This window comes from Cnephaeus nilssonii (assembly GCF_951640355.1).
Source record: "Cnephaeus nilssonii genome assembly, chromosome: 7".
NCBI classification, from domain to species: domain Eukaryota; kingdom Metazoa; phylum Chordata; class Mammalia; order Chiroptera; family Vespertilionidae; genus Cnephaeus; species Cnephaeus nilssonii.
Window position 1 is genome coordinate 74,323,866 of NC_137078.1, and position 26,343 is coordinate 74,350,208.

Genomic DNA, 26,343 nt, shown 5'->3' on the forward strand with positions numbered 1-26,343 from the left:
TTGGAATGAACCCCTTTTCTTGCCTTTCACATCACTTAAAGATAGGCACTGGAGTTGTCTGAACTGTGATCACCATGCTGGGCAGTGTGAACTCTCAGGGTGGGAGGGGGTCTAGCAGAACTCTAGAGTGGAGAACTCCCACCCAGGAATAGGAGATGCATTTTGGCATCAATGGTATGTCATCCAGTGCTTCAGAGCCACTTCTGCAGTGGTGAAGAGGTGGCTACAAGAAAACTAGTAGGAAACAGCACATCTTTATGTCCACTGATCATGAGAGAGCTTAGTGAAGTGATTGGATGAGTATGTAATGATACTGTTAAGTAACATTTTAAAGGCAAATGTTACAGAATTTGTATTTCTGCTTGAGAAGCCATCTCTTCAAACCTGTTATATAGGGAAGGTTGTTCACGTATTCTCAGAGGTGCTGCTGCAATTGTTCTGTCTTTGTAACTCCACTTTGGGAAAACTCTCAAGCCTATAGGGCACACCTTTAAATGTCCTCAGTGTTGGCAGAACTGCCTTTTTTTTTTTTTAAATATATTTTATTGATTTTTTACAGAGAGGAAGAGAGAGGGACAGAGAGTTAGAAACATCGATGAGAGAGAAACATCGATCAGCTGCCTCTTGCACACCCCCCACTGGGGATGTGCCCGCAACCAAGGTACATGCCCTTGACCGGAATCAACCCGGGACCCTTGAGTCCGCAGGCCGACACTCTATCCACTGAGCCAAACCGGCTTCGGCAGAACTGCCTTTTGAGGAAACTTTTTTTTTAGCAGTCAAAGGTCACCTAGAGCTGAAATAGAGGAATAGCAACTCTAGACTCCACCTACTTCTCTCCATACACATTGTTGCTGCAAGCCTTTTTCATCTGGAATATTGGCACAGCTGCAGATGACCTCTCTGCTGCCAGTACCTCATTCTCCAATCCACTTTCTACACTATCTCATTCATTTAACAAATTTATTAAGATACTCTGTCTCCGGTATTATGCTAGATGCTAAAGGAATTCATAGTCTGGCTGGGAAGATTTAATTAGTATTAAATCTTTGTTTAAGAAGTGTTAGGATAGGAGGGTCTCTTAACCTAGTGACATTTGAGACAAGTCCTAAAGGATGAACAGTTAAGCAGGCAAAGGAAAAGAAGGGAGAAGGCAGAGTGTTACAAGTAGAGGGAAATAAGTGATAATCCAAAGGAAGCAATGGCTAAATGATCACTTGGAAGGTTGGACGAGGAATGTGAAAGAGTGGGAGGCAAATTTAGAGAAGTCCTGGGCGGTCCTATAAACCATATTAAGGAATTTTGATAGATTTTTAAATAAGACTGTCATAATCAAATAGATGTTTTCTAAAGAACACTCTGGGTGTTGTGGTGGGGAATATTAGAGTAAGAGAGAGAGTGGCCAGGAGGTCACAGCAGTGCTCTATGCCAGGGGGCAGGCCATCTATCTCACTATTTTTCCTTTTATATATATACTAGCGTTCCCGTTGCAGGAAAAATCCTGCAATAGGGTTTCCTGCTGCACTCTACCCCGCCCCGCCTCTGCTCCTCCCTTGTCCCCCGGCCCGCCTTCTCCGCCAGCCCGCCCCGCTCTCCTTCCTTCTCCCCCGGCCCCGCCTCCGCTCCTCCCTTGTCCTCCGGTCCGCCTTCTCCCCCGGTCCTGCCTCCGCTCCTCCCTTCTCCTCCTCCCGGCTTGCTTGCTTCTCCACAGCTTTGCTCCCTTCAGCATCTCTTGGCTTCTTTCTACGCTGTCTTGATATGCAAATTAGCCGCCATCTTTGTTGGGGGTAATTTGCATACTCGTCCTGATTGGTTGATGGGTGTGGCTTGGTGGGTGGGCGTAGCAAAGGTGCGGTCAATTTGCATATTTGTCTATTATAAGGTAGGATATATATATTTTTTTAAAAAATATATCTTTACTGATTTTTTACAGAGAGGGAGAGGGATAATTAGAAACATCTATGATGAGAAACATCCATCAGCCGCCTCCTGCACGCCCCCCACTGGGGATGTGCCCGCAACCAAGGTACATGCCCTTGACCGGATTCGAACCCGGGACCCTTCAGTCAGCAGGCCAACGCTCTATCCACTGAGCCAAACCAGTCAGGGCCTTTTTAAAATATATTTTTATATATTTCAGAGAGGAAGGGAGAGGGTCACTCCCTATTTTTCAATGGCTCGAGATAAGAGTAGTTTTTAAATGTTTAGCTGATAAAATCTAAAGAATATTTTGTGTTGTAAAAATTATACGAAATCCAAATAATAATGTCCATAAATAAAGTTTTTCTTTAATCACAGATTTGTTTACTGATTGGCTATGGCTACTTTCAGGCTCTAAAGCTGAGTAGCTGAGAGAGGATTGTCTGGCCTGCAAAGCTTAAAATATTTATTATCTGGCCCTTGCAGAAAGTTTGCCTACTTTTGCTCTAAGCAATAGATGATGATGGCCTACAGTAGAGTAGTAGCAGTAGAAATTAAGAGATCAAAGATTCTTAGGACTGATACAGGGAGGCTTTTAGAAAGTGGAATTGACAGGCCTGCCTGTTTTCCCTACTTCCAGTTCTGCCCTTCTACAACCCATTCTCCACTCAGCAGCCATTTAAAAAAAAAAATTATGTCACTCCCTACTTACAACTCTAAATTACCCTTGTCACTATTGCTCTAGGATAAATTTCCAATAAAATATCCCTAATTTGACCCTGCCTACCTCTATAACCCAGTGTCTTCTAGTTTTATTGGACAGCTGTACTTGCATTTTCTCAGACCCATCTTGCCTGTGGGCCTTACCTAAAACCTCCATGTGCCTGGAATCGGCATTCCACCTTCTCCACTTCACTCCCAAAATGTTTTGTGCTTTTGCAGCACTGGAGTGTTGGGTGTTTAAATTTCTACCTTCATCCTAGACTGAATTTAAGAAGGCAGAAACTGGCGAACTAGTCCACCCCCAGAAGATCATAGACGCTTAATAAGGAATGAAGGTGGAGGATTTCAGCTTACAGCATGTGGCAACCTCAATTATAAATCAATTGTGAAACACAGATAGTAACCCCTATTTCACGTGGCTGGTGTAAGGACAAAATGCAAGAAAAATTCCTAGTTTGCTCAATAGACGAAGTTAAATCTGATTCGTGGCCAAATCAAAAAGACGTGAATACTTAACAAGACAGTCCTTATGTGCTTTTTGGTAAGATGGATGGGAAAGCAGGTACTCCTGGAATATGCCTCCGCCCTGCGCCCTAAATATACCGAGCAGGGACCGCATGAGAGCCCGCGTGGTCCCTCCAAGGTGATTGCTAATGCATATATTTAAGTCTGTTTCAGGACCCCTCGGCTGTGCCGCGAGGACACGGCCATTGTAGAAGACGGCTCTATTCGCAGTAATGGTCTGAGGTCACCAGGACCGTATTCCGAGCAGGGAGGGTGGGAGGCCTTCTCTCTACCTGGGGCTAAGGTATCGACGAGCACCCTTCCAAGCCCTTCGATGGCCGGGTGTTTCCGGCTCAGGCGTTTGGCCGTGCCTTTCTTCAGGCCAGGACACCACCGCGGACGTGTAGCCCGCCCGCCCATGCTACAGCCTCGTGAAAGTCAAGTTCCCTCTGCCCGTCCTCTCGGGTACTCTATGGTTCTCGTGGAGACTCTAATTCTAGTTCCGGTCTCTATGGCGGCGGCGGAGGCAGGAACGGTTGTAGGTCGGCAGAATTAGCCGCCTAAGAGCCAATGAACGTGGAGGAGTAATGAAGTATTAGCCAATACAAGTCAGGACTTGGGGTCAGGTGGCCAGATTGACAGCACTCCTGACCAGTGAACGATGCTTAGGGCGGGTCGATCGCAGGGCATATCCCGCCCGTCCCGCCATTCTCGCTAGTTCGATCGGTAGCGGGAGCGGAGAGCGGACCCCAGAGAGCCCTGAGCAGCCCCACCGCCGCCGCCGGCCTAGTTACCATCACACCCCGGGAGGAGCCGCAGCTGCCACAGCCGGCCCCAGTCACCATCACCGCAACCATGAGCAGCGAGGCCGAAACCCAGCAGCCGCCCGCCGCCCCCCCCGCCGCCCCCACCCTCAGCGCTGCCGACACCAAGCCCGGCACCACGGGCAGCGGCGCAGGGAGCGGCGGCCCGGGCGGCCTCACATCGGCGGCGCCTGCCGGCGGGGACAAGAAGGTCATCGGTGAGAGCCGGAAGGGAACAGGGGTGGGGCCGTAGGAGAGCCTGGCGGCGGAACCGTTACCCGAAGCGGGGCGAGCCGGCGGGCGCGCGACCGGCGGGGACCAACTCGGTGACGCGCGGCCGCCCCTCCCCCAGGCCTGCGCCCTCGCGGACGCAGGCCCGCCCGGTCCGCGTGCCCGGCAGGCGCGCGCGCGCACCGCCTCCTGCGCCCCTGGACCCCGCGGCCGTGCGCCCCTCCCCCCAGGCGGCCGCGCGCCACCGACCGCGTGTGCGGCGGGGTCCCTCCCTCCCCGTGGGCCGCGTGCGCCGGGGCCCGCGTGCCGTTGTTCCGTCCCCCACCCGTTCCCTTCCGCGTGTACCCTGAGGGCGCGGCGCGCCGCCTACGCAGGCCGAAGTGGGCTGGGCGGCTTCCCCTTTCCTCACGTGCTCCGCGCCCCGCAGCCCCCGCCCGCTGCCTCCGTGCGCACCCTGTCGGGGCCCGCGCCCCTCTCGGTGCCGTCCTCGAGCTCACCCACGTGGACCGCGGAGGCGCCGAGGGCCTCGGATCGCGGCTCCGGAGCCGGCTCTAAAGATAAAGAGAAAGGCTGTCAGGTGGCCTCGGGCCGCCACCGGGAAGCGCCCGAGGGACCGGATGCTGAAGCGTGGCGGTTTTTTAAAAAAAGGGTGTCTGGTAATCGTGGTTTTTTTCCTCCTCCAGCAACGAAGGTTTTGGGAACAGTAAAATGGTTCAATGTAAGGAACGGATATGGTTTCATCAACAGGTGAGCTGACCATCCTACCGCTTGCACTCGCTGCTCCAAGCTGCAGGCTTTGCGAATTTGGGATTGTTGAAGCATGCGTACGTAGGTTGCTGCCTCTGGTGTGTGAGTGGATTTCTGTTTTCCTTTAGGACTGAAGGGATTAGTGGATCTAAAGATTGTCTTTGTTTTGCAACAAATATTAATCTGAAGTTAACTTAAAGGCAAGTGGAATGAGTGATCCATCTCCTGACAGGGCAAACTGATGAAACTAAGATCTATGTCATTCTGTTAAGACTCCGGCCCACCACGTTTTTATGCTTATTGTTTTATACGTTACTGAAATTGGTGTTTGAAACTGTGACCCATTGATTAGTATATAGGTTATTACAACTGGTTAACCTTTGGAGGTAACAGGATTTAACAATTCAATTATGTGAGGTCTGGTCATCAAATTGACTAAGGTTGTAGTGCCTTTGTTTAACGTTTCAACATACACTGTTTGAATGCCTTCGATGAATTTTATTTTAGGACTGCTTTGACAACAAGAGCCGTTTTCATTTGTTCATAGAGTAAGTAACATCTGGAATAAAATGGCTCTTGCCTTCCTCAATAATTATTTCTTCTACTCCTTTGTCCCCAAATCATATCTATTAGATCAGTTTTATTAAAGCTTTGCTTGTAGCTTTAATAATCAGAGAGGCCTTAGTCCATACTAACAGCTTTCTTTGTATTTGAAGGCAAGGGGTACAGACTGCATCTTCGGGAATAATGCTTAGGATTGGTTGTAGCAACCGTGGTGGTAAGGTGCAGTTTGCTCAGTGCTCTTTCACGGTCTCCCTTGTGAGCGAGGCATCATTTTCAAGATGGCTGCCAAGGCTAGTAGTGCAGTTAGTTACATGGGTGTAGTGCACCCTGCGTGCTAGTAGTAGGCTCAGCATCTTACATAGTAGTCTCAGTAGTGACACCATACAGTCGTCTCAGCATTTTCTTAAATCCTTACTTTAGAAGGCATTAAACAACTAGAGGTTTAAAAGAACACGAGAAGTAATAACCGAATGCTTGTGAAATGGACAACACTGCAGAAAACCAAATGGGCAAGATCAAGTTTAAAGACAGACATAATTGGCTGATGAAAAACCATTCATTACTCAACCATAAAAGTATTGTTGGGGAGAGCAAAAGAAATTGTAAGTATTGATGGTCTGCTTTCCACGTTTGCAGTTGTGGGGAAATATTTTGTTCCAAAATCTTTAGGAATTTTCCGTCTGTTCTTACACTGTCTGCCTTCCTGCGACAGGCCAAGGCTACATTTTTTCATCAGTTTTTTGATATTGGGTTACCAGTGAGCAAGGAAGGGAATACTTTGGTGCTTATAATTGACCACTTTTTAGTTGATTGATCTCTTAACTTACTAGCATTTCAGTTAGTATTTCCATCTTAATAACCTTTAACAGTGATTTTTGAATTTGTGTGCTTACTTTGGAAGAGTACATATTCCTGCACTCTTCCTACCCAGCCTTGGATTCTCTGGGTCTAGGGTACATTTTTAATAAGAATGCCAAGGGATTATGGCTTGTGGGTAATACCTTGAAAAACTGCTTTTTAACCTTGACCCAATATAATCAAAGGCTATCACTGGTGTGCACAGTAGAAGGGACTGTAATTTGCAGCCCTTTCCCTGTAGATTGTAGTTTGTGTGTGCTTTTAAAATTGTAGCATGTGCCTTCTGTTTGGCTGTATTTTGTTAAGTGGATATAGGTTATAATCTTTTTGAAGTGAATAATTGATATTCAAGATGAAAGAGTAGTTCTTTACATTTCTAAATTTTTGTTTGATGAGATGCCATTGCTTGAATATTTCTGTTCTGACTTGCAATCAACACAATTGGTCATCCTCCAGGGCAAGTTAAATGTAAATTGGTTTTTGATGATCCTTTGTTTGGAATGTCCAAACCTCAACTATTCTGTCAAATTAACTGGCTCAAATGTGCTTTATATTTCTAAATTAGTTGTTTCAATGATTCTGAGACTTGAATAAGACACTCTACAATCTGACTGCGGCTAAATCCAGGAGAGGTTTGCCTTGATTAGGGGAAAATGTATGTCTCAAAGAACTAAAGTTCTTGAGGCTAACAGTTGGTTAAGTATGTAGAGCCACCTGGAGACGTGGGGTTGGGGAGGGCGGGGGCACTGCCTTTTCATCTAGTTTTTCTGAGAAATTCATTTTGTTTGTATACTGAGTCTGCAAAAGATAATTAGAAAATGTGACCAATAGGGTCTTGTTTACCCTCCCCCCTTATTTTTAATTTTTAAATTTTACTATGAAAAACTTGACTCAAAACTGTTAAAGGCGACATTAGAAGGATACCACATGGGTCAGTGGTTTCAGGATTTGAATCTCTGCTTTTTTAAATTAGAAACCTGGTTTTGTCCTTTGCTTCTAGCTGTTGTGGATTGATCCATGTTTACCAAACTCATAAAAGGTTGGCATGAATAAGTAAAAATTTTCAATGGGACATGTATCTTTTATAATGACCAGAATAGGAATACTCTTCTGTTCTCCCGGGTAATTTTTTATTGATTTCAGAGTGAGAGAGGTAGAAACATCAAGAATGAGAATCATTGACCAACTGCTTCCTGCATACTCCCTGCTGGGGATCAAGCCCACAACCTGGGCATGTGCCCTGACCTTGGATAGAACCATGACCTGGTTCATGGATCAATGTTGGCCAGGCTGGACAATACAGTGTCTTAAAAAGAAATGTGATTAATTTCTGTCATTTAAAATTCAGGAGTTAGCACCGAAAATATCGAGAATTTTACCTTTAGGGCCTATAGTCCCAGGCAAATAAAAAGTTCTTCTGGCTATGAATATTATTATCACATTTAAATGAGGCATACTGTTATATTGAAATTCAACCAGTTCAGTAGAAGACACCGATTTCCCTTCCTGTCTGGCTTTTGTGTATGCATTTGAATGTATTACCCATGAGCTAAGAAACAACACTCAGTTAGGACTAAGTACAGTATTTTTGTAAAGAGGGATAGCTCTTGGCAGGGGTGGGGGAATGTGGGTGTCCCTTTTTGGTGATTTCATGTGTGTAAAGGTGACTTCCTTCACACAATAAGTACAAGTAATGTTTATCAAATACTTACCGTTATTTAAATGCCTTAAATGAACCAATCTATGTAATCTGCAAGCCTTTGAGATACAAGTACCATTCTAAGGCACAGAGTAAATTTGTCCCAGGATGAGACTAGCTAGCAATTGGCAGAGCTGGGATTTGAACTGGATTTTCTGACTCGAGTTTGGGAGTGAGTGTTCACTGACTGTTCTATCTCTAGTCATCAATTTGGTGGTTGTTCACATAGTTACAGATAATTTCTTAGGGTGGCTATTCTTAGCTATTTAGTCTTTCAATAAGCTAAATGATGTCTAGCATGTCACTGGAGCTCCTGTGTGCTGACTACTAGTCCTCATTTGAAAAGCTCTACTTTTCACTGCCTGTTTCATGTAATTAAGAATTGCTATAACAGTACCAGTTGAGCCTACAGATTTGCTTTACAAATTAAAGGACTTGCTTAATAGTTAATATTGGGAGACAATTAAGGAATTAAAGGAGAGAACATCAGGCCTTAATTTCACTTCTGAATCTTGTTTTGTTGATTTTGTATGGCTGAGCTAAGAATGGGGTTTTACCTTTTTATAATTTTTTAAAAATATTTTTATTGATTTTTTACAGAGAGGAAGGGTGAAGGATAGAGAGCTAGAAACATCGATGAGAGAGAAACATCGACCAGCTGCCTCCTGCACACCCCCTACCGGGGATGTGCCCGCAACCAATGTACAGGCCCTTGACCAGGAATCGAACCTGGGACCTTTCAGTCCGCAGGCCGACGCTCTATCCACTGAGCCAAACCGGTTTCGGCGGGTTTTACCTTTTTAAAGGGTTTTTTAAAACATGCAATAGCGTCTGTGACCCCACAAAGCCTTAAATACTATATGGTTCTTAAAAGGAATAGATTTGGGGACAGGGGAGGCATAATAATATATTTAAGTAGTTCCCAAGTTATGTCTTAAAACATGACTTAGAGCTGGGCTCTTATGGCAATGACTTGAATATAGAGCACTTTAGGATTGATTTAGATGCTGGTTTATGTTAGCCACTGATCTGAATGAAGACCAGAAATCTTGCAGTGTTCACCAAGTCGCTGATATGTAAAATCTAGCATAGACAAGTAATGTATTCACTTTCGGCTTTCCTAGTAGGGAATGTTAATTGCCGAGTCTCCCACCCTTCAAATCTCAGCCCTTGGAAGCACCTTTAACAGTTGATAGCTCAATTGGATGTTTCCTTTCAGATTTAACTCATTGGAATTAATAATGGTATTCAAAGTGTGTTTCCATTTTGGGGGAACACCCTGTAGATGATAAATCCTGGAGTTTGTGTAACCAAAGGGCTATAAATTAATTTATGCAGTTGGACAAATTAGGCTGTTAAAATTGGCTTGGTGTGGTAATCTTCAATAAGAGCATTTCATTATGGCTAGATAAGCTTCTATGGTAGGTCTTGTTTAAACCAATCCTGTGGTTTGTAAAAAAAAAAAAATGTTTCCTGAAATTTTTAGGATATCTTAAAATTATTTTAAATCTGGGTAGATTTAATAGTATAGAAATTTAGTGCTGGCTACATGTTTTTACGTTGTGCTACATTAGGAACTATTAAAGAGACTTATGTTTTTTGGGTGTTTTTTTTTAATCCCAGCAGGATTTCTTCCTTTTTGTTTGCTTATTTTTTTAAATACATTTTTATTAATTTCACAGAGGAAGGGAGAAGGAGTGATGTTATAAATATCAATGATGAGCGAAAATCATTGATCATCTGCCTCTTGCACACCCCACGCTGGGGATCGAGCCCGCAACCCAGGCTTATACCCTGACAGGGAATCGAAACGTGACCTCCTGGTTCATAGGTCGATCTCAACCACTGAGCCAAGCGGCTGCGCTCTTCCTTTTCCTTCAGCCTCTTGCTATCTGTGTGGTTCCTTTTTTTTTTTTTTCTCTTGAAGTCATACTGTGTTCTAATTTACTGAATTGACAATACTATACTATTTCTAGATAGGTTGAAAACAACCTGCCAACAATGTTTTTGTTTTTTGTGTTTTGTGTTTGTTTGTTTTTTAGTTTTTGTGGGTTTTTTTTTGTTTTTTCAGTAAAAATTTTCAGTAGTAAATAATGTCTTTATTAATAAAATAAGCGGAGTACATTTGCTCTGCAGGAGAATAGGATGACTGATGTGTGATCTATAGAATGACACTGTTGGAATAGTAACAATAAGTACAAAATACAGTAGTAATAAGTATAAAATACATATCCGGTTGTAAAGACTTAGTATGAAAAGAGAAATGTAACATCAATTTTTTATGTTGATTATATGTGTTGAAATGATAAGATTAATTTGCCTGCTTTTATTATAGCTACTAGAAAACAAACTTAGATGCAGTATTTGGCTTGTATTTTAATTCTGTTGGACAGCAGTTCTAGAACCCAGAATGCAAGTTAAGATTATTTCAATTGGCAGCAGTATGGAGGAGCTTAGGTTTGATTATATAGTGTGGCCTTGGTTAGGTTTTTAAAAAGTGATAATTATCTAACATTAAATAGGTATAAAGTCCCCACTTTATAAATAAAGCAACTTGCCCAAGATCATGTAGTTAGGGATAGAATAGCCACCATTCCAGCCTTGGTTTTCAGTGGTCCTAGTGAGGAGCTCTCAACCACTGTCCTCTATATTCTGCCTGCCCTCTCTCATGCCTCATCTGATTAGTATGACTTAATGTAATATATAATATGTAGAAAACCATAATTGGTAATTCAGCTGCTGCATTGGATTGAATGGTAAGGGTTGGGGGAGGGGTGTAGCAGAGCCCTGGTCTAAACACGTGGAATAACTTTGCGTACTGCAGATGATGTATTAGGGGTGCTTGTTGTCGTCATTCTTGCTAAAAATTGGGAGACACCAATATACAGTAATCTACCTCTAAAGCTAAAATATAAAGATTTCTGAACTGATCCTTTATTGAGTTCTCAACATAGTAAAGACCAAGACTTGTGGACTCAAAATTTTACTGTGAGCAGATGCTTCATTTTCCTGATTTGTAGAATGGGGAGTTAATAATAGCACCTACCTCAGGATTGAATGATACAGATAAAGCACTTGGCAAAGTATCTGGAACTTAAACCCGTAGTAATGTAAGCTGTTATGTATCTATCTGGTTTAGTTTTCCCATTTTGCAGGTGAAAAAGATCCAGTGAGGAGGAGACAGCTTTTCAAGGTTACACAGCTATTAATAGTAGAATGAGGGCTAAAAGTCTTCCCTGTTAGCAGTGCGGAATTTCTGGGTAGTCATTTAACAAGTTGCAGCTAGATTTATTTACTGCATCTAAACCATAGTATTCTATCTTGGCTAAAAACTGAATTTGTTGCTGTCAAATTTCCTTCTAAAATCAAATCCACTTTGGTCTTGATGAAATAGTTCCCTCTCCCCACCCCACCCATGTCTATGGGGAATATAGTCCCAAGTTCCTCGAGATAAGATTTGATCACACCACTCAGAAAGTCATGTGATTTTAAACTTAGGGATTGTTTCTTTCTGGAATTTTCCATTTAATATTTTCAAACTGGATGAAGGGGAGCTCTACTATAATTCTTACCTAGTAGGCTAACATAATAAATGAGTGCTGTGTTTCTTGACATGGCATCATTTGTCAACCTGTATTGGTTTCAAGACACACACACACCCCAAAATCCTGAGGATACTCAAGTCCTAATGCTTACTGTAACTGAGCTCAAAGGTTGCAAAAATCAAGACTGGTTGAAATAGCAAACAACTTTTAACCTGGGTATGGATGAGGATGGCATCGAGGAACTCTTAAATTATGATTCCTTAGAAAATGACTAATGAGTTGTTGAAGCTAGAGAGTCCGGAGAAAAGAAAACTGAGACAGCTGCCCTGCCCCCAAGAAAATTCACTGTGAAGCGTTTAGCAGGAGCTTTTGCAGACCTCAACAAGCTTGTTTAAAAGTTTGAAAAATGCATGGTCATGATTTATGGGGGGCCCTTCCCTGTGGGCCTCTCATAGTGGACCCATGCCAGAGGAAGTTGCAGCCTCAAACCATTGCCCAGCCTCCTTACCCTTGGGCTGTGAGCACTGAAGGGGGCTGTACAATATAGAAAAAAATAAAAAATAGAAGTTTGAAAATATGGGACCCACCCCCCAACATCAAAAGATTTTCCTTAATAGAGTAATGTTCATGGTGCATTATCTGCATACAACAATTCTATGATGAAAAAAAGAAACTACAGACAAGTTTCTGACGAGTGACACACTAGAGCTTCGATTGAGCAGGTACTCCAGAAGGCATTCCTTGAAGAAGGCATTGTTATACGAGATGACAGCTCCATGCAGTGATTTCCCCTGAAGGACCTCCCAGTGGGACAGATGTGGAGGTGGAAGGACCCTAATGTTGATCCTGACCCTGTGTTGGGCCTAAGCTAATGTGTGTGTTTATGTCTTGGTTGTTGTTTTTTAACAAGAACATTTTAAAAACTTACCGTGTAATTAGATGAAGAAAATATTTTTTTGTGCAGCTATACAATTTTTATGTTTTAAGCTAAGTGTTGTTATAAAAGTCTAAGTAACGGAAAGTAATGCCCTAGGCCAGTGCCGCTCTGTTGACTAATGAGTTTGCCGACCACTGCCTTAGGGAAAAACACTTAAAAAACATTTTAATAATGTACTAATGTCTTTAACCTGAAGTCAAAACCTCTGGGTAAGGGTAATGCCTTACGCAGTGGTTGTCAAACTCATTAGTCAACAGAGTGGCAAACCAGGGCTCGCAAGCCGCAGTTTGCTGACCACTGCCCTAGGCCTTCACATTCATTCACTTAATTCACTGACTCACCCAGAGCAACTTCCAGTCCTACAGGCTCCATTCATGGTCAGTGCCATATACCGGCATACCATTTTTATCTTTTATACTGTATTTTATGGTGTCCTTTCTGTTTAGATACACAAACACCATTGTGTTTATAGTTGCCTACAGTAACATCTTGTACAGGTTTGTAGTCTAGGTTTGTGTAAAGGCACTCTGGTTGCATGACAAAATCACCAAATGATGCATTTATCAGAATGAAAGTAAATGCTATACATAGCATACATCAGTGACTCTTCTTTCCCGAAACCCCCTTTCCGCATGCACCCTGGTTGGCTGAATCCCGGGGTGTGGAAGCTGCAGGTGTAGGGGTCCAACTGTTTTCTAGGAGATGGTGATCTTGTGCTTTTTTTGCTTGGGTCCAGAGAACTTTATTGCTAGTGCATGACAAGGTAGGGCTCTCTAAGCTCCTTCCCTTCTTCAGGAGGTCTGGGATGGAAACTGGTGGTCAGGAGATTCTCTGTTGGATCGATTTGGGGCAAGGACTCCCCAATAGCCAAGGGCCTCTTACTCCTTGGAGGCCATGTAGACCATAAGGTTCACCACCCTTTTGCAGTAGCCCAGTTCATTGTCATACCAGGAAATGAGCTTGACAAAGGAATCAGTGCCAGCCCCAGCATCAAAGGTGGAAGAATTGGTGTCGCTGTTAAGTTGCAGGAGTTGGCCTGCTTCTTAGGATAGCACAGGATGAAGGGGCTTCTGATGCCTACTTCACCTCCTGATGTCTTTGTATTTGGTACCTTTCTTCAGGTGGCAGGTCAGATTCACAACACATTGGGGATAGGGGCACGGAAGGCCTTTCCAATGAGCTTCCCATTCAACTCAGGGATGATCTGGGTGGCTGTGACGGCGTGGACTGAGGGAGTTGTCATTACTTGTATGGTTCACACCCATCCCAAACATGGCATTTGCAGAAGGGACAGCAATGATGACCTTCTTGGCTCCAGCCTTCTCCATGGTGGTGAAGACACTAGTGAACTTCACAACATATCCAGCACCAGCATCACCTCATTTGATGTTGGCAGGATCTCATCTCATTCCTGGAAGATGGAGATTGAGATGGACTTTGCATTGATGACAAGTTTTGTGTTCTTAGCCTGTGCCTTTGAAGTTGCTATAGGTAGAATCATACTGAACATGTAGACTAGTTGAGGTCAATGAAGGGGTCATTGATGGCAACAATATCTACTTTGCCAGAGTTAAAAGCAGCCCTGGTGACCACATGCCCAATACAGCCAAATCCATTTGCTCTGACCTTCACCATCATGTCTCAAGTTGCAGCTGTCTGTTGAACAGGAGGAGCAGAGAGCCTCCTTGTACTGTTTTTAAGAAGATTGTCCTAACTAGATAAGTAGTTTAGGAACATTTTCTAATATTCTTTCTATAACCCTGAAATAAAATTCATAGATAAACTACTTTTTTTGTTGTTGTTAATCCTCACTTGAGGATATTTTTCCATTGATTTTTAGAGAGAGGGAAAGACAGAAACATCGATGTGAGAGTTTAGTTGCCTCCTGTACACGCCTGGACCAGGGCCTGGCCCAGGGAGGAGTCTGCAACCTAGGTACATGCCCTTGACCGGAATCGAACCCGGACCCTTCAGTCCGTAGGCTTATGCTCTGTCAACTAAGCCAAACCAGCTAGGGCAGATAAGTTTATTTCTTTTTATTACAGTGTATAATGTTTTGATATAAATAACTATTTGCAACTTCTTTAGAAGGCATGGTGAACAGTCAGTGCTACTACAAATATGGATTGATAAAAAGAGCACTGGCCCTAACCGGTTTGGCTCAGTGGATAGAGCGTCGGCCTGCGGACTCAAGGGTCCCAGGTTCGATTCCGGTCAAAGGTATGTACCTTGGTTGTGGGCACATCCCCAGTAGGGGGTGTGCAGGAGGCAGCTGATGTTTCTAACACTCTCTCCCTCTCCCTTCCTCTCTGTAAAAAAATCAATAAAATATATATTTTTAAAAGCACTATATTGGTTGCCCAGATACACTAGCAGCATTATTAATTTTAAAAATCCCTCTCCATGGAAGTTGCCTATTTAGTAAATTTTAATGCATATTAGAACAGGAAAAAAAATGCTAGATTCAGAAATCAAATACATTATACATTTGCTTACAAGAAAGTCGAGTAGGACATAGTTTTTACCTAGTCATCCAGCAAGCCTGACACCCTTCAACCCATGATGCAAATAGTGCCCCCTGTCTCTGGAACAACTTTAAATGCCTTTTGGTGGCCAATACTGCCCTCATTGAGAATCACTCTTACAGACTTCCCCCACCTTCCCTAATTTTTCTCTAATATTCTAAATTTCTACCAATTTTTTGTCCCCTTACAGCAGGGGTGGAGAATCTTTTTTCTGCCAAGGGCCATTTGGATGTTAATAACATCATTCACAGGCCATACAAAATTGTCAACTTAAAGGTTAGCCTGCTGTATTTGGTCAGACATTTAACTCACCCCAATGCCTTGGAAGAGCCAGCCCAAATGGCCTGCCGAGACCGGACATTCCAGCCCCTGCCATCATGTTGGTCTTGAAAACTAATTAGTGGTGGTTATGAAACTTTGTAGATGGGCATTAAAGCTGTCCTGTTAAATGTCCTCATGTTAATGATATTCCAGGTTATGTGGGTTCTTAGGTGTATGCTTTGCACTATGGATCAGCCAGGAGCCCCATAGTCAATAAGCCAGTCAATCTAGTTCATTTTAACCTTTGTTTCTTTGACATTAAATAATAGAACTACTGTTGAGCCCTCACACTCTGGCTTACTAACAGAATGAAGAAGGTGGGAGAACACAACAGTCTAGGAATGTTTCACCTCCAGTGGTGGTTCTTGCTCATGATATCACTACCTTAACCCCAACCTAAAAATGCACATAATTCTCCACTTCTCACTTCTAACATCCATTTATCCGCAAAGTTTTTCCCATTTTACTGCAAGACATATCAAATACAGTTAACATACAGACCCTTAGCCCATTCCTCTTCTAGATTTCTGAAGTAGCTTTTAAATGGACACCTCAAATTTTCCATATTAGCCACTAGATTTTAATCTATATATATAAAAGCCTAAGTGACCATTATGACTGGACTACTGGCCGGTAGCTACGACATGCATGCACTGGCCACCAGGGGGCAGATGGTCAGTGCACTCCCACAGCCAACCTCCCGCTGTCCCTCTCCCCAGCCAGCGTGTCCTAATAGGGCTGATCAGGACTGGGAGAGATGGCCAGCCAGACCAAGGGACCTCACTCGTGCACAAATTCATGCACCCAGCCTCTATTATGTAATAATTGTATCATGCCACATTCCTCTACCTAAGAGGTTTTACTGGCTTCTCTACCTGTATGACTATTTTCAGCTCTTATTCTTAACCTCCCACACAGCTATATCGCTTATGCTCCAGCCAGTTTGAACTCAGTTTGCATTGAATTTACTTAAAGTCCTGAAGCAAATATAGTGGAAAACTACTTATCAGTAGCTTGACTAGACTAATGATTGATGTAAAATGATGCCTAATAGGTTAGAAGGGGTTGTGTGTGCTAGTGGAAAGTTTTATTCATCTTTACCTGCTTAGTTCTCCAGTGTAATGCTTACCACATGAATGATGTGGATATTGGTGGTGTCTGTGTTTGTACTTAATTGTGGTGGGTGGTTTTTTAAAAAGTCAAAACTTTATTTAAGTCATGACAGTATTGAGCAGAGTTCCTGTATACCACATGCCCACACATGCACAAAGTCCTACACTAGAACCAAAGTTGGTGCGTTCACATGGACACATTATCAACACCTATACTACATGTTGACGTTAGGATTCCCTCCTAGTGTTGTACATCTATGGCGTTTTTAGTGGTCATTTTTATGACCTCAAAGAGAGTTAGGAATAGGAAATGGTGAAGAGGAAATGATTGAGAGTTAAGTGAGAAAGAAGGAAGCTAGTAATGGAAGGAACCATGCACTAGAGGTAAGAATGGGGTGTGCTGGAACATTGGTAATGCTTAGTAGGATAAGGAGTGGCAGTAGATGTTTCTAGTCACTGCTATCCTCCTAATTAATTAATGGCTTAGTAGGTCACCCTTTGGTTTCTTAAGACTGTTTTATCCTTCCTACAGGTGGTGAGGTTAACAACTGTTGGCAGTTGCTTAGTCTTTAAAGCAGAAATCACAGTGGCTTGCTAGTTTTGTTTTTATTGTTTTGTTTCATTTTTAAATTTTCTAATGGCTGGTTGGCAGCCCAAAATCTCTAATAATAGGAAAATAGGGGGAAATGCATAAAAGGCATCATGAAATGTATTCCATTTTTAACTTAATTCAACTTGGTTCTCTTTCTTGCAGGAATGACACCAAGGAAGATGTATTTGTACACCAGGTGGGTGCTTGTGTGGATATTTATGCTTCTGACTCAAGGCTTTTGAGAGGAAAGGGGAGGGTGTCTTCTCAACTAATTCCTTTAATTCCCACAGGAAGAGTGATAGGATGCTTAAATCTATTCATTGAGACATATTGGCAGTTTACTTAATTAAGATAGGTGTTTCAAATTGTTATATTGTTAATAGTTACAGCTTTTTAAAATAGAATCACTCAAGTCATTACACTAAGTTTTTAAATCTTAATTTTAGATAAGCAAAAAAAAACCACACCTCCATTAATCTAAACTTAAAGATGTTTTCAAATGCTATTAGGTTTAACTATGGTAAGGACAGATTACAGTAATCATGGGAGAGGTAGAACAGAGCTGTACGGCATTAACTTGAAATGAATGCTAGAAAACTAGCAGAGTAACATTGGTTCTTCTGCTCATTCTAAAGCACTTTGAATGGGTAAGATATGTTTTTACCTTTGGAGAAATTTGGCTGGCTTGGGATTTTTTTAAATCCTCGCTAGTTTAAGGCTAAATGAAGAGGCAGTATGGCAAAGTTGGTAAGCACTCAAATAATTTTTAGTTGACTTTAGCGTTTTGAGATGAAAGAACTAACAGTAGGTTCTACATGCTGAACTTTCTCAGGTACCATTTAAGGAAAATATTTTGGCGAATACTTGAGCATTAAAGACTTCATTGTTAAGCCACTACCCTGTGAATACTAATATCTCAATATAATATCCCATACATTATATCAAATATTCCATTGGATTTGAATATCCTCATGGGTGTTCTGCCTGTTCAAAGGAATATGCAGACTTAGGAACAAAAAAACAGCAAGATTTGTTAGAAACACTAACGGGGTTGGGGAGGGATTGAAGATGCTGACTGAAAGAGTTTGGGGGTTTTAATTGTCCATGCTTCTGCTATCCCCTATGACTGCAAGTAATTTAGAATTGGTTAAATATGAAAGATTTGAAAACTATGTGACAGTTTAGATGACAGATGAGATCAAGTTTTTGGCTGAATGAGTGTCACCCACTTGTACTGACCCACAAATGTCACCAAATATGCTCTCCTTTTTATTTTGGAAGTGGCTTCAACATTGACTTGTTTCTTGGGACTTTGGCTGCTCAGGTCTTAGTGATGTACTATCAAGGAGACTGCAGTTCTGGGCAACTTAGATTAATTGGCTTCAGATTGTTGGTTGTCCTGCCTCCTTTGGAATGGAAACGCATGAGTGATCCTGTAATGGTATCGCTGTGATGTAGTTGAATTAACATGGGATTTGGGGTCCCAAGACCTGGATTTAGAAAAGTCTACACTCTGCCACTTATTATCTGTGTGACCTTGGGCAAGTCACCTAACCTTTTAAAAGCCTGTTTTATCTGTAAAAAAAATAATAAAAAAAAGGAATGATAATATATCATTTGTCATTATGAGAGTGAATAGATAATGTGTGAAAGAACTTTATAGAAGTATTACCCACAAATGTGAGGTGCTATTCTTCCCCCTTTTATTTTGTCATAGCAGTTTAGAGAAAAAGTAAATGTGAAAGTATTATCACAGGTTGGAAGGGATTTTGGTTGATATTTGTAATTGAGTTTGATATGGTAACACAGGGACAAAGTTGGTTTGGTCAGCTTTGAAGCATGCAAAACTAAACTCGCCTGTCATCTAAACTGGCCCTGTGTGGGCTAGCTTCTACTATTAAGTGCAGTCTTTGGGGGATAGATTGATATCCTCATTTTGTTCAAAGTAACAATGCTTTTGCTAAAAGCATTTAAATATTATATGTATATATATTGTTTCTTGAGTATTAAAACTACATGTTTTAGTTTGGAAAATAGTGGTAAAATGCTGGGACATTGTAAGACTGGAGTATTTTGGTTGAGGTTGGGGGTAGTATTGGTCCCTGTTTTTGTAAATTTATTGGTGGTTTGGTCTTATTTAAAGCTAATTTAAAGCTAAAATAATATTGACTCTGGTACATTTTAAATGAAAAAGCACGTTATTCTCCCCTGTTAATCTATTTTTGGAATGTGATATTACTAGACTGCCATAAAGAAGAATAACCCCAGGAAGTACCTTCGCAGTGTAGGAGATGGAGAGACTGTGGAGTTTGATGTTGTTGAAGGAGAAAAGGTGAGGATGCTTTTTGTGTAAAGGTTTGACTTCAGTGTGGAAATATTTTGGAGATCTCATCCGTTAGGATGGTGGCTCTAATGTGGATGGATGGGTCAGGTGACCACATGAACACAGGTGCATCAAGCCTAATGTATGTGCTGGCTGCAGTTAGAGGGCAATCTCATCAGAACAGTGAGGAACTAATACTTAATCATTTCTATGCACCCCTGGCCACAGACCCTTTTATTTTTTTATTTGTTTTATGTAAATGTTATTTAGTGTACTTACTTCTGTTGTCACTGTCAATATATTATGGCTTTTTGTAGGGTGCGGAGGCAGCAAATGTTACAGGCCCTGGTGGAGTTCCAGTACAAGGCAGTAAATATGCAGCAGACCGTAACCATTATAGACGCTATCCACGTCGCAGGGGTCCTCCACGCAATTACCAGCAGAATTACCAGAATAGTGAGAGTGGGGAAAAGAATGAGGGATCAGAGAGTGCTCCCGAAGGCCAGGGCCAACAGCGCCGGCCCTATCGCAGGCGACGGTTCCCACCTTACTACATGCGGAGACCCTATGGGCGTCGACCACAGTATTCCAACCCTCCTGTACAGGGAGAAGTGATGGAGGTAAGTTATGCCAAAAAGTAAAAGGGTCAGCCCTCTAACCAAAGGGTCATAGGTTTGATTTCTGGTCAAGGGCATATACCTAGGTTGCACGTTTGGTCCCTAGGCTGATCAGGCTGCATGCTGGAGGCAACCAATCCATGTCTCTCACATTGAGACTGTTGCTCACTCACTAGCCCTCCTTCCCTCCCTTCCACTCTCTAAAAAAATCAATGGGAAAATATCCTCGGGTGAGGATTAACTTAAAAAAGATAAAAGGATCAACACTATGTGATAACTTGATAGGACTGCATTATGAGCATTTTCTTGGTATATTCTCTATATAATCATAATGAGAAGCACTTTTAACTCCTAATAAGAACCAACAGGATTAATAACTAACTTATAGCATAATCACAATTACTAGATGGTTTTATTTCTTTTTAATCCCTGTATTCAAACTTTGGATTTGTCTTGTTAGGCTTTTACTCCATTACTGATCCAGTTGGCTTGATTTCCGTTGTCTTTTCAGGGTGCTGACAACCAGGGTGCAGGAGAACAAGGCAGACCAGTGAGACAGAATATGTATCGGGGCTATAGACCACGATTCCGCAGGTATGGTTTGTATTTAAAATTTTCCCCGAGCATATTTTAAGAATCGGCAGAATCATTTTTCTGTTAACACTTCACATTTGCATTTGTCAGATGCCTGAAGATAAACCTGAAGTCAGTCAGTTATCTTTGAGAATGTGTTCCTTACATCCTTTTTGCTGGCTCTGGTTAAAAACAATTTGCATAGATAGGGTCTGCTTATTCAGGGTTGTTTTGTGTGTGTTTTTGCATTATTATGTCTTTAGGACCTTTGGGAGGGAGAAGGGTAAAGGTGAGCATTACCTTTCAAACATGAGCAGTATCTGAAGGTAGCCTAATTTTCCATTAATCATTTCTCATTTTAGGTATATACTTTTGTTAGTCACCCCAAAATGGCAAAATGTAATCAGAGTCTCCAGATGTGATTTCTAAACTAACAGTCTACTCAAGAATCAAACTATACATTAATAATTACTCCTCCTAAATGATGATCATTTACATACCAGCCTTAACTGTAGATGCCAAAATAAGTTTTAAGAAACAAGTTTCTTACTATAAAAATACCCAAAATACAATATAGAAGTCTTCAGAATATCTTGTGACTTCACAGGAAGGGAGGTTTCTGAATAGGAGTTTTTGTGTATTTTACCAAAGATGGAGCACTCGATAAAATTTAGGAATTATGGAATCCAGTTGCGATTATACCACCTATAAATGTGCAGTGAGAGCTTTGTAATAGCCAGTGTCTATATATAATGTATGTTTTCTTTTATTGATCATTGCCCTGTCTTGAGTTTTTCATTAATGAAAATGGACCTGGAGTTACAGCTGTTCATTAAAATTTGAGATTTCTAATTCTCATGCCACTGGAAGATTGCATTAGCCTCATCCTACATGTTGGAGGTAGATTGGGAGGACTGTTTTTTGTTTGTTTTTTAATATTGATTTCAGAGAGAAGGGGATAGAGAGAGATAGAAACATCAGTGAGAGAGAATCATTGATCTGCTGCCTCCTGCATGCCCCCCACTGGGAATGGAGCCTGCAACTTGGGCATGTGCCCTTGACTAATCGAATCAGGGACCCTTCAGTCCACAGACCCACGATCTGTCCACTGAGCCAAACGAGCTAAGGCGAGGATTGTTTTGATACTGATTGTTGGTCTTTGTTGATCTTGAACTACAGTTCAAACTATTTTAAACCTAGGGATAGATACCTTTTTGAAATACTATATTACAAATATCACAATGTCATTTTTTATTTAAATAGTGATAAATGTTTTTAAAGTTGGTCTAAAAGAGGCTCTCAATAATCTATCCACTACATCCATGGATGATCCAACAACAGAATCCTTCTCTCCCCCCCTCCCCCCCCTCAGAAACCTTGATTTACCTTTTATGTAACACTATAGAGCTGCCTAGTTTCATTGAGGTCCTTAGAAATAGAACATGGCCCAGCTGGTGTGAATCAGTGGTTGAGCATCAACCTATAGACCAGGAGGTCACAGTCAGTTCCCAGTCAGGGCATAAGCCTGGCCTTTGGCCTCAATCTCCAGTGTGAGCCTGCAGGAGGCAGCTGATCAATGATTCTTTCTCATCATTGATGTTTCTGTCTCTCCCTCTCCCTTATCTTCTGAAATCAATAAAAAATATATTATTTTTAAATAGAATATGAATTTTTTGTTGAGTGCTTAAGTTGTTTTTGTTTTGGGTCTTGTTTGTTTGTTTTTAGAGACAGGAAGGGGGGGAAATCCAGTCAGCTGCCTCACACGCCCCCTTCTGGGGATTGAACTCACTACTTTTGGTGTATGGGACAATCCTCCAACCAACTGAGCCACACTGGCTAGGATAAGTGCTTTGGTTTTACTGTCTGCCTTTTGGTTTAAGTTGACTTAGTCTTACTTGAATGGATAGACTAGTTGGGAGTACTAGATAATTGCTATGTTGACACATAATTGCCTTAAAGTTTATAATGACTCTTAATGAATGCAGCGCTTCCCAAACTGTTTAACCAGGATTTTTTTTCCCAAAATGATTGGCATATGACATATACATAGGATGAAATCTTGATTGGTGTATGTTCAAGAGCAAATTGAAAGAAATCCGAGATGAGTATAGCAGGAGTTTTGCTGAAAAGAGGACAAATGACGTGGCAATGAGGAAAATATGTTATAAAGGATTTTTGCTTATGAGAAATCAGAGCATATTTGTAGACTGAAAAATGCAGTAGAAGAGGACCGTTATTTAAAGTGGGGCCACCAGCATGGTTGTGTTTTTTGAGCCATTTTGAAGAACAGGCTCAGACTGGGCAGAGAGTTTGATTTGTCCAGCATTTGTTTATCCAAATGAAGATACTAGGGTTGGGATTGGTTATAATGATTAATGGTGGGCTTTGTATTGGATAGATAAAAGAAAAAGATTCAGGAAGAGTTGGGAACATGGGTGATCAGATTATGTATAGGTTAGGTCCTAGCGGAAATAAAGTATGGGAGAACAAGAAGGGATAAAATAAGAAGGAATGATTGGAGATTGGAAGGCTTGAAATTAAGACAAAAATAGAAAATGATGGGTGGTAAAGAGTAAAAGCCCAGGCTTTTGGGGTCTGTCATAACTACAACAGGGAAGGATAGTAAATGGAATGTGCCTAACATGACATTTGAAGCCTTGGGGTTTTAGAAAGAAATGGGGAGAATGGATTTAGAAGTCATGGTGGTGGGATGAGACAGCCACCATTTAAAGGCTGCAAGGAGAAAGCCACAGCAATTTTGCTAAAGACCATGAGTTCTTAGGAAAAAGTGTGGGGCTCTAGCCGGTTTGGCTCAGTGGATAGAGTATCGGTCTGTGGACCAAAGGGTCCCAGGGTCTAGTCCAGTCAAGGGCGGCACATACCTCAGTTGCAGGCTTCTCCCTGGCCCAGGGCACATGCAGGAGGCAACCAATTGATGTGTTTTTCTCACATCAGTATTTCCCTCTCTCTTCCACTCTCTAAAAATCAATGGAAGGATTAAAAAATTAGGTAAGGATTAAAATAAAAGAAAGTGTGGGTAAAGGGTTTCAGAAGGCTCTGGTTGGAAGAAGTAGATTGGGGGCTTTACAGGTGAAAAATGGAATGTAGAGATCTAAATAGGGAATTAGAGTCCATGATTATCAGAACATATAAAAAGACATGATTCCAATCTTGGTGTTCCTTAGACTTGAGGGGGTGCTGTGAGTATCAATGCCAAGTATTGAGGAGGGGCCAAGAAAACATCACTGTTGTCAATGTTTATGATCACCAGCAAAATAAATCATAGTGTCTTGTCTTGAATTGTGTCTTGTCCTGATATTGTTTGTGGTGCTGATATCTTTAATTTTAGACCGTTGAGGATAATTGCTGCAATGTAACACTTGAACTTTGTGGGGGTTTGTTGGTTTGTTTGTTTTTTAAGTGTGTTGCTCAGTGGTGGTTTTTTTTTTTAACATGTTCACCAAGTTATGCAGCCATTACCAGTATCCTAATTCCAGGCATTTTTCATCACCTTCCAATAAAGCATTCGTCAATTCCCCTCTACCCTAACCCCTGGCTCGCACTAATCTATTTTCTGTCTCTGGATTTGTCTATTTTGTACATTTCATATAAATGGAATTATATAATGTGGCTTTTGTTCTTTTAACCTGGCTTTCACTTATCCTATTTTTAAGGTTCATCCATGTCATAGCATTCCTTTTTATGGCCAAATTACATTCTATTCTATATATATCACATTTTGTTCATTGATCAGTTGATAGACACTTTGGTTTAACTTAATTTTTCCACATCCTCACCAACCCTGATTATTTTTCTACCTTTTGATTATGACCATCCTAGTGAGTATGAAGTGGTATCTCATTCATTTCCCCAGGGACTATACTTTCATTTACATGAAGAGGGCATCTTTTCTTTAAATTTGATTTCCTGCCTTTTAAGCCAGTGTTCATCTATAAAGGTTAAGTAGCACTTGTTCCCAAACTTTGTTACTATAAAGCCTATTTAAAAATGTTATAAAATGACATCAAGTGTTAGTCATTTCATGGTTAATTTTGTAATAGATTATGCTGTTGGTAAAAGTTTGCTTGTCCAAAATCCAGTTTTAAAGACTCATCTTCCTTCCAATTTACACTCCCAAGATCTTGTACCAAGTCATCCCTCAGTTTGGGAAATATAAATTTGCTCTTTTGTTTTTGCTAAATTGCTTGCAGACCACTTGATAAACAGAAAGAACCAGAAAATGGTGTTAACGCTAGTGGGTGGTTAAAGAAATAAGGTTTCATCATTGCAAGTTTGCACAATGTTCATTCCAGGGGCCCTCCTCGCCAAAGACAGCCTAGAGAGGACGGCAATGAAGAAGATAAGGAAAATCAAGGAGATGAGACCCAAGGTCAGCAGCCACCTCAACGTCGGTACCGCCGCAACTTCAATTACCGACGCAGACGCCCAGAAAACCCTAAACCACAAGATGGCAAAGAGACAAAAGCAGCCGATCCACCAGCTGAGAATTCGTCCGCTCCCGAGGCTGAGCAGGGCGGGGCTGAGTAAAAAATGCCGGCTTACCATCTTTACCATCATCCGGGTAATTTACCCTAAATAACCTCTAGCCTCTGAGCAGTCATGAGTTCGTTTATGCAAGAGAAAAGCCTATTTCAGTTTGTATCTTGAATAATCAGGGCTTTTTCAAACTTTTCTGAATGTATTCTGTGATTTCACCAGTTGAGAAAGTTTTGATAACCTTGCCCTAAGAAGTATGTTAGTTACCTTGTGTTATTCTGCATTTTCAAAAAAAAAAAAAAATGGGGTAGCTACTAAAATTAATAACCTAGATAATGATGGCCAATATAGTCTCTTTGGAGAAAGTGGTAACCTTAACATATTAATCAATTTCAAAAGTACGATATTCTTTTTTACTTGATACCGGGAGGCTTGTTGGCTCTGGAATTAACTTTTTTTAAATATATTTTTATTGATTTGGGAGGGGGGGGGAAAGAACCATCAGTGATGAGACAGAAACACTGATCTGCCTCCTGTACGCCCCCTTGGTGCATGGGATGATGTTAATCTCACTGAGCTACACCGGCCTAGCTGGAATTAGCGTTTTTTAGCCAGTGATGCTTTTTGGTTTTGTCCCTCTATGCTATTTTTTGGGTGGCAAAGGTCATCCAGAAACCTGCAAGCAACAGTGTTGTTGTAGCAGTGTCCACCCCTGTTGTGAATCACTGTCCTAGAATAAACCAGTTTGATTTATGTGGACTCCTCCAGGTCACATCCCTACTTAGTCGATGTGACCTGGAGCATTTGGTATATTGAAATAACATTGCAGTGAATTACCAAGATAATGTCTTTTATTATTTTTTTCTTTTACAGTTTAGTCATCCAACAAGAAGAAATACGAAATTCCAGCAATAAGAAATGAACAAAAGATTGGAGCTGAAGACCTTAAGTGCTTGCTTTTTGCCCGTTGACCAGATAACTAGAACTATCTGCATTATCTATGCAGCATGGGGTTTTTATTATTTTTATCTAAAGACGTCTCTTTTTGGTAATGACAAACGTGTTTTTTAAGAAAAAAAAAAAAAGCCTGGTTTTTCTCAATACACCTTTAAAGGTTTTTAAATTGTTTCATATCTGGTCAAGTTGAGATTTTTAAGAACCTCATTTTTAATTTGTAATAAAAGTTTACAGCTTGATTTTTTCAAAAAAGTCAACAAACTGCAAGCACCTGTTAATAAAGGTCTTAAATAAT

The 26,343-nt window shown here is 41.5% G+C and overlaps 1 protein-coding gene across 1 annotated transcript; it reads left to right on the forward strand.

Annotated features, from left to right (window-relative positions):
* Positions 1-3,850: 3,850 nt before the first annotated feature.
* YBX1 (Y-box binding protein 1) lies at positions 3,851-26,343 on the forward strand. Its single transcript, XM_079778320.1, has 8 exons — positions 3,851-4,168; positions 4,865-4,928; positions 17,244-17,277; positions 19,324-19,413; positions 19,722-20,024; positions 20,533-20,615; positions 24,908-25,176; positions 25,965-26,343. The coding sequence occupies exons 1-7, from the start codon at positions 4,003-4,005 to the stop codon at positions 25,140-25,142; spliced, it is 975 nt and encodes a 324-aa protein (XP_079634446.1). The 5' UTR covers positions 3,851-4,002; the 3' UTR covers positions 25,143-25,176; positions 25,965-26,343.

Excerpts from the sequence above, each read along its gene's own strand:
- YBX1 (XM_079778320.1), top strand. The coding sequence starts at position 4,003 with ATGAGCAGCGAGGCCGAAACCCAGCAGCCGCCCGCCGCCCCCCCCGCC. Across the intron at positions 4,169-4,864 it reads CGGGGACAAGAAGGTCATCG|CAACGAAGGTTTTGGGAACA; the intron begins GTGAGAGCCGGA and ends TTCCTCCTCCAG. Across the intron at positions 20,025-20,532 it reads TACAGGGAGAAGTGATGGAG|GGTGCTGACAACCAGGGTGC; the intron begins GTAAGTTATGCC and ends TTGTCTTTTCAG.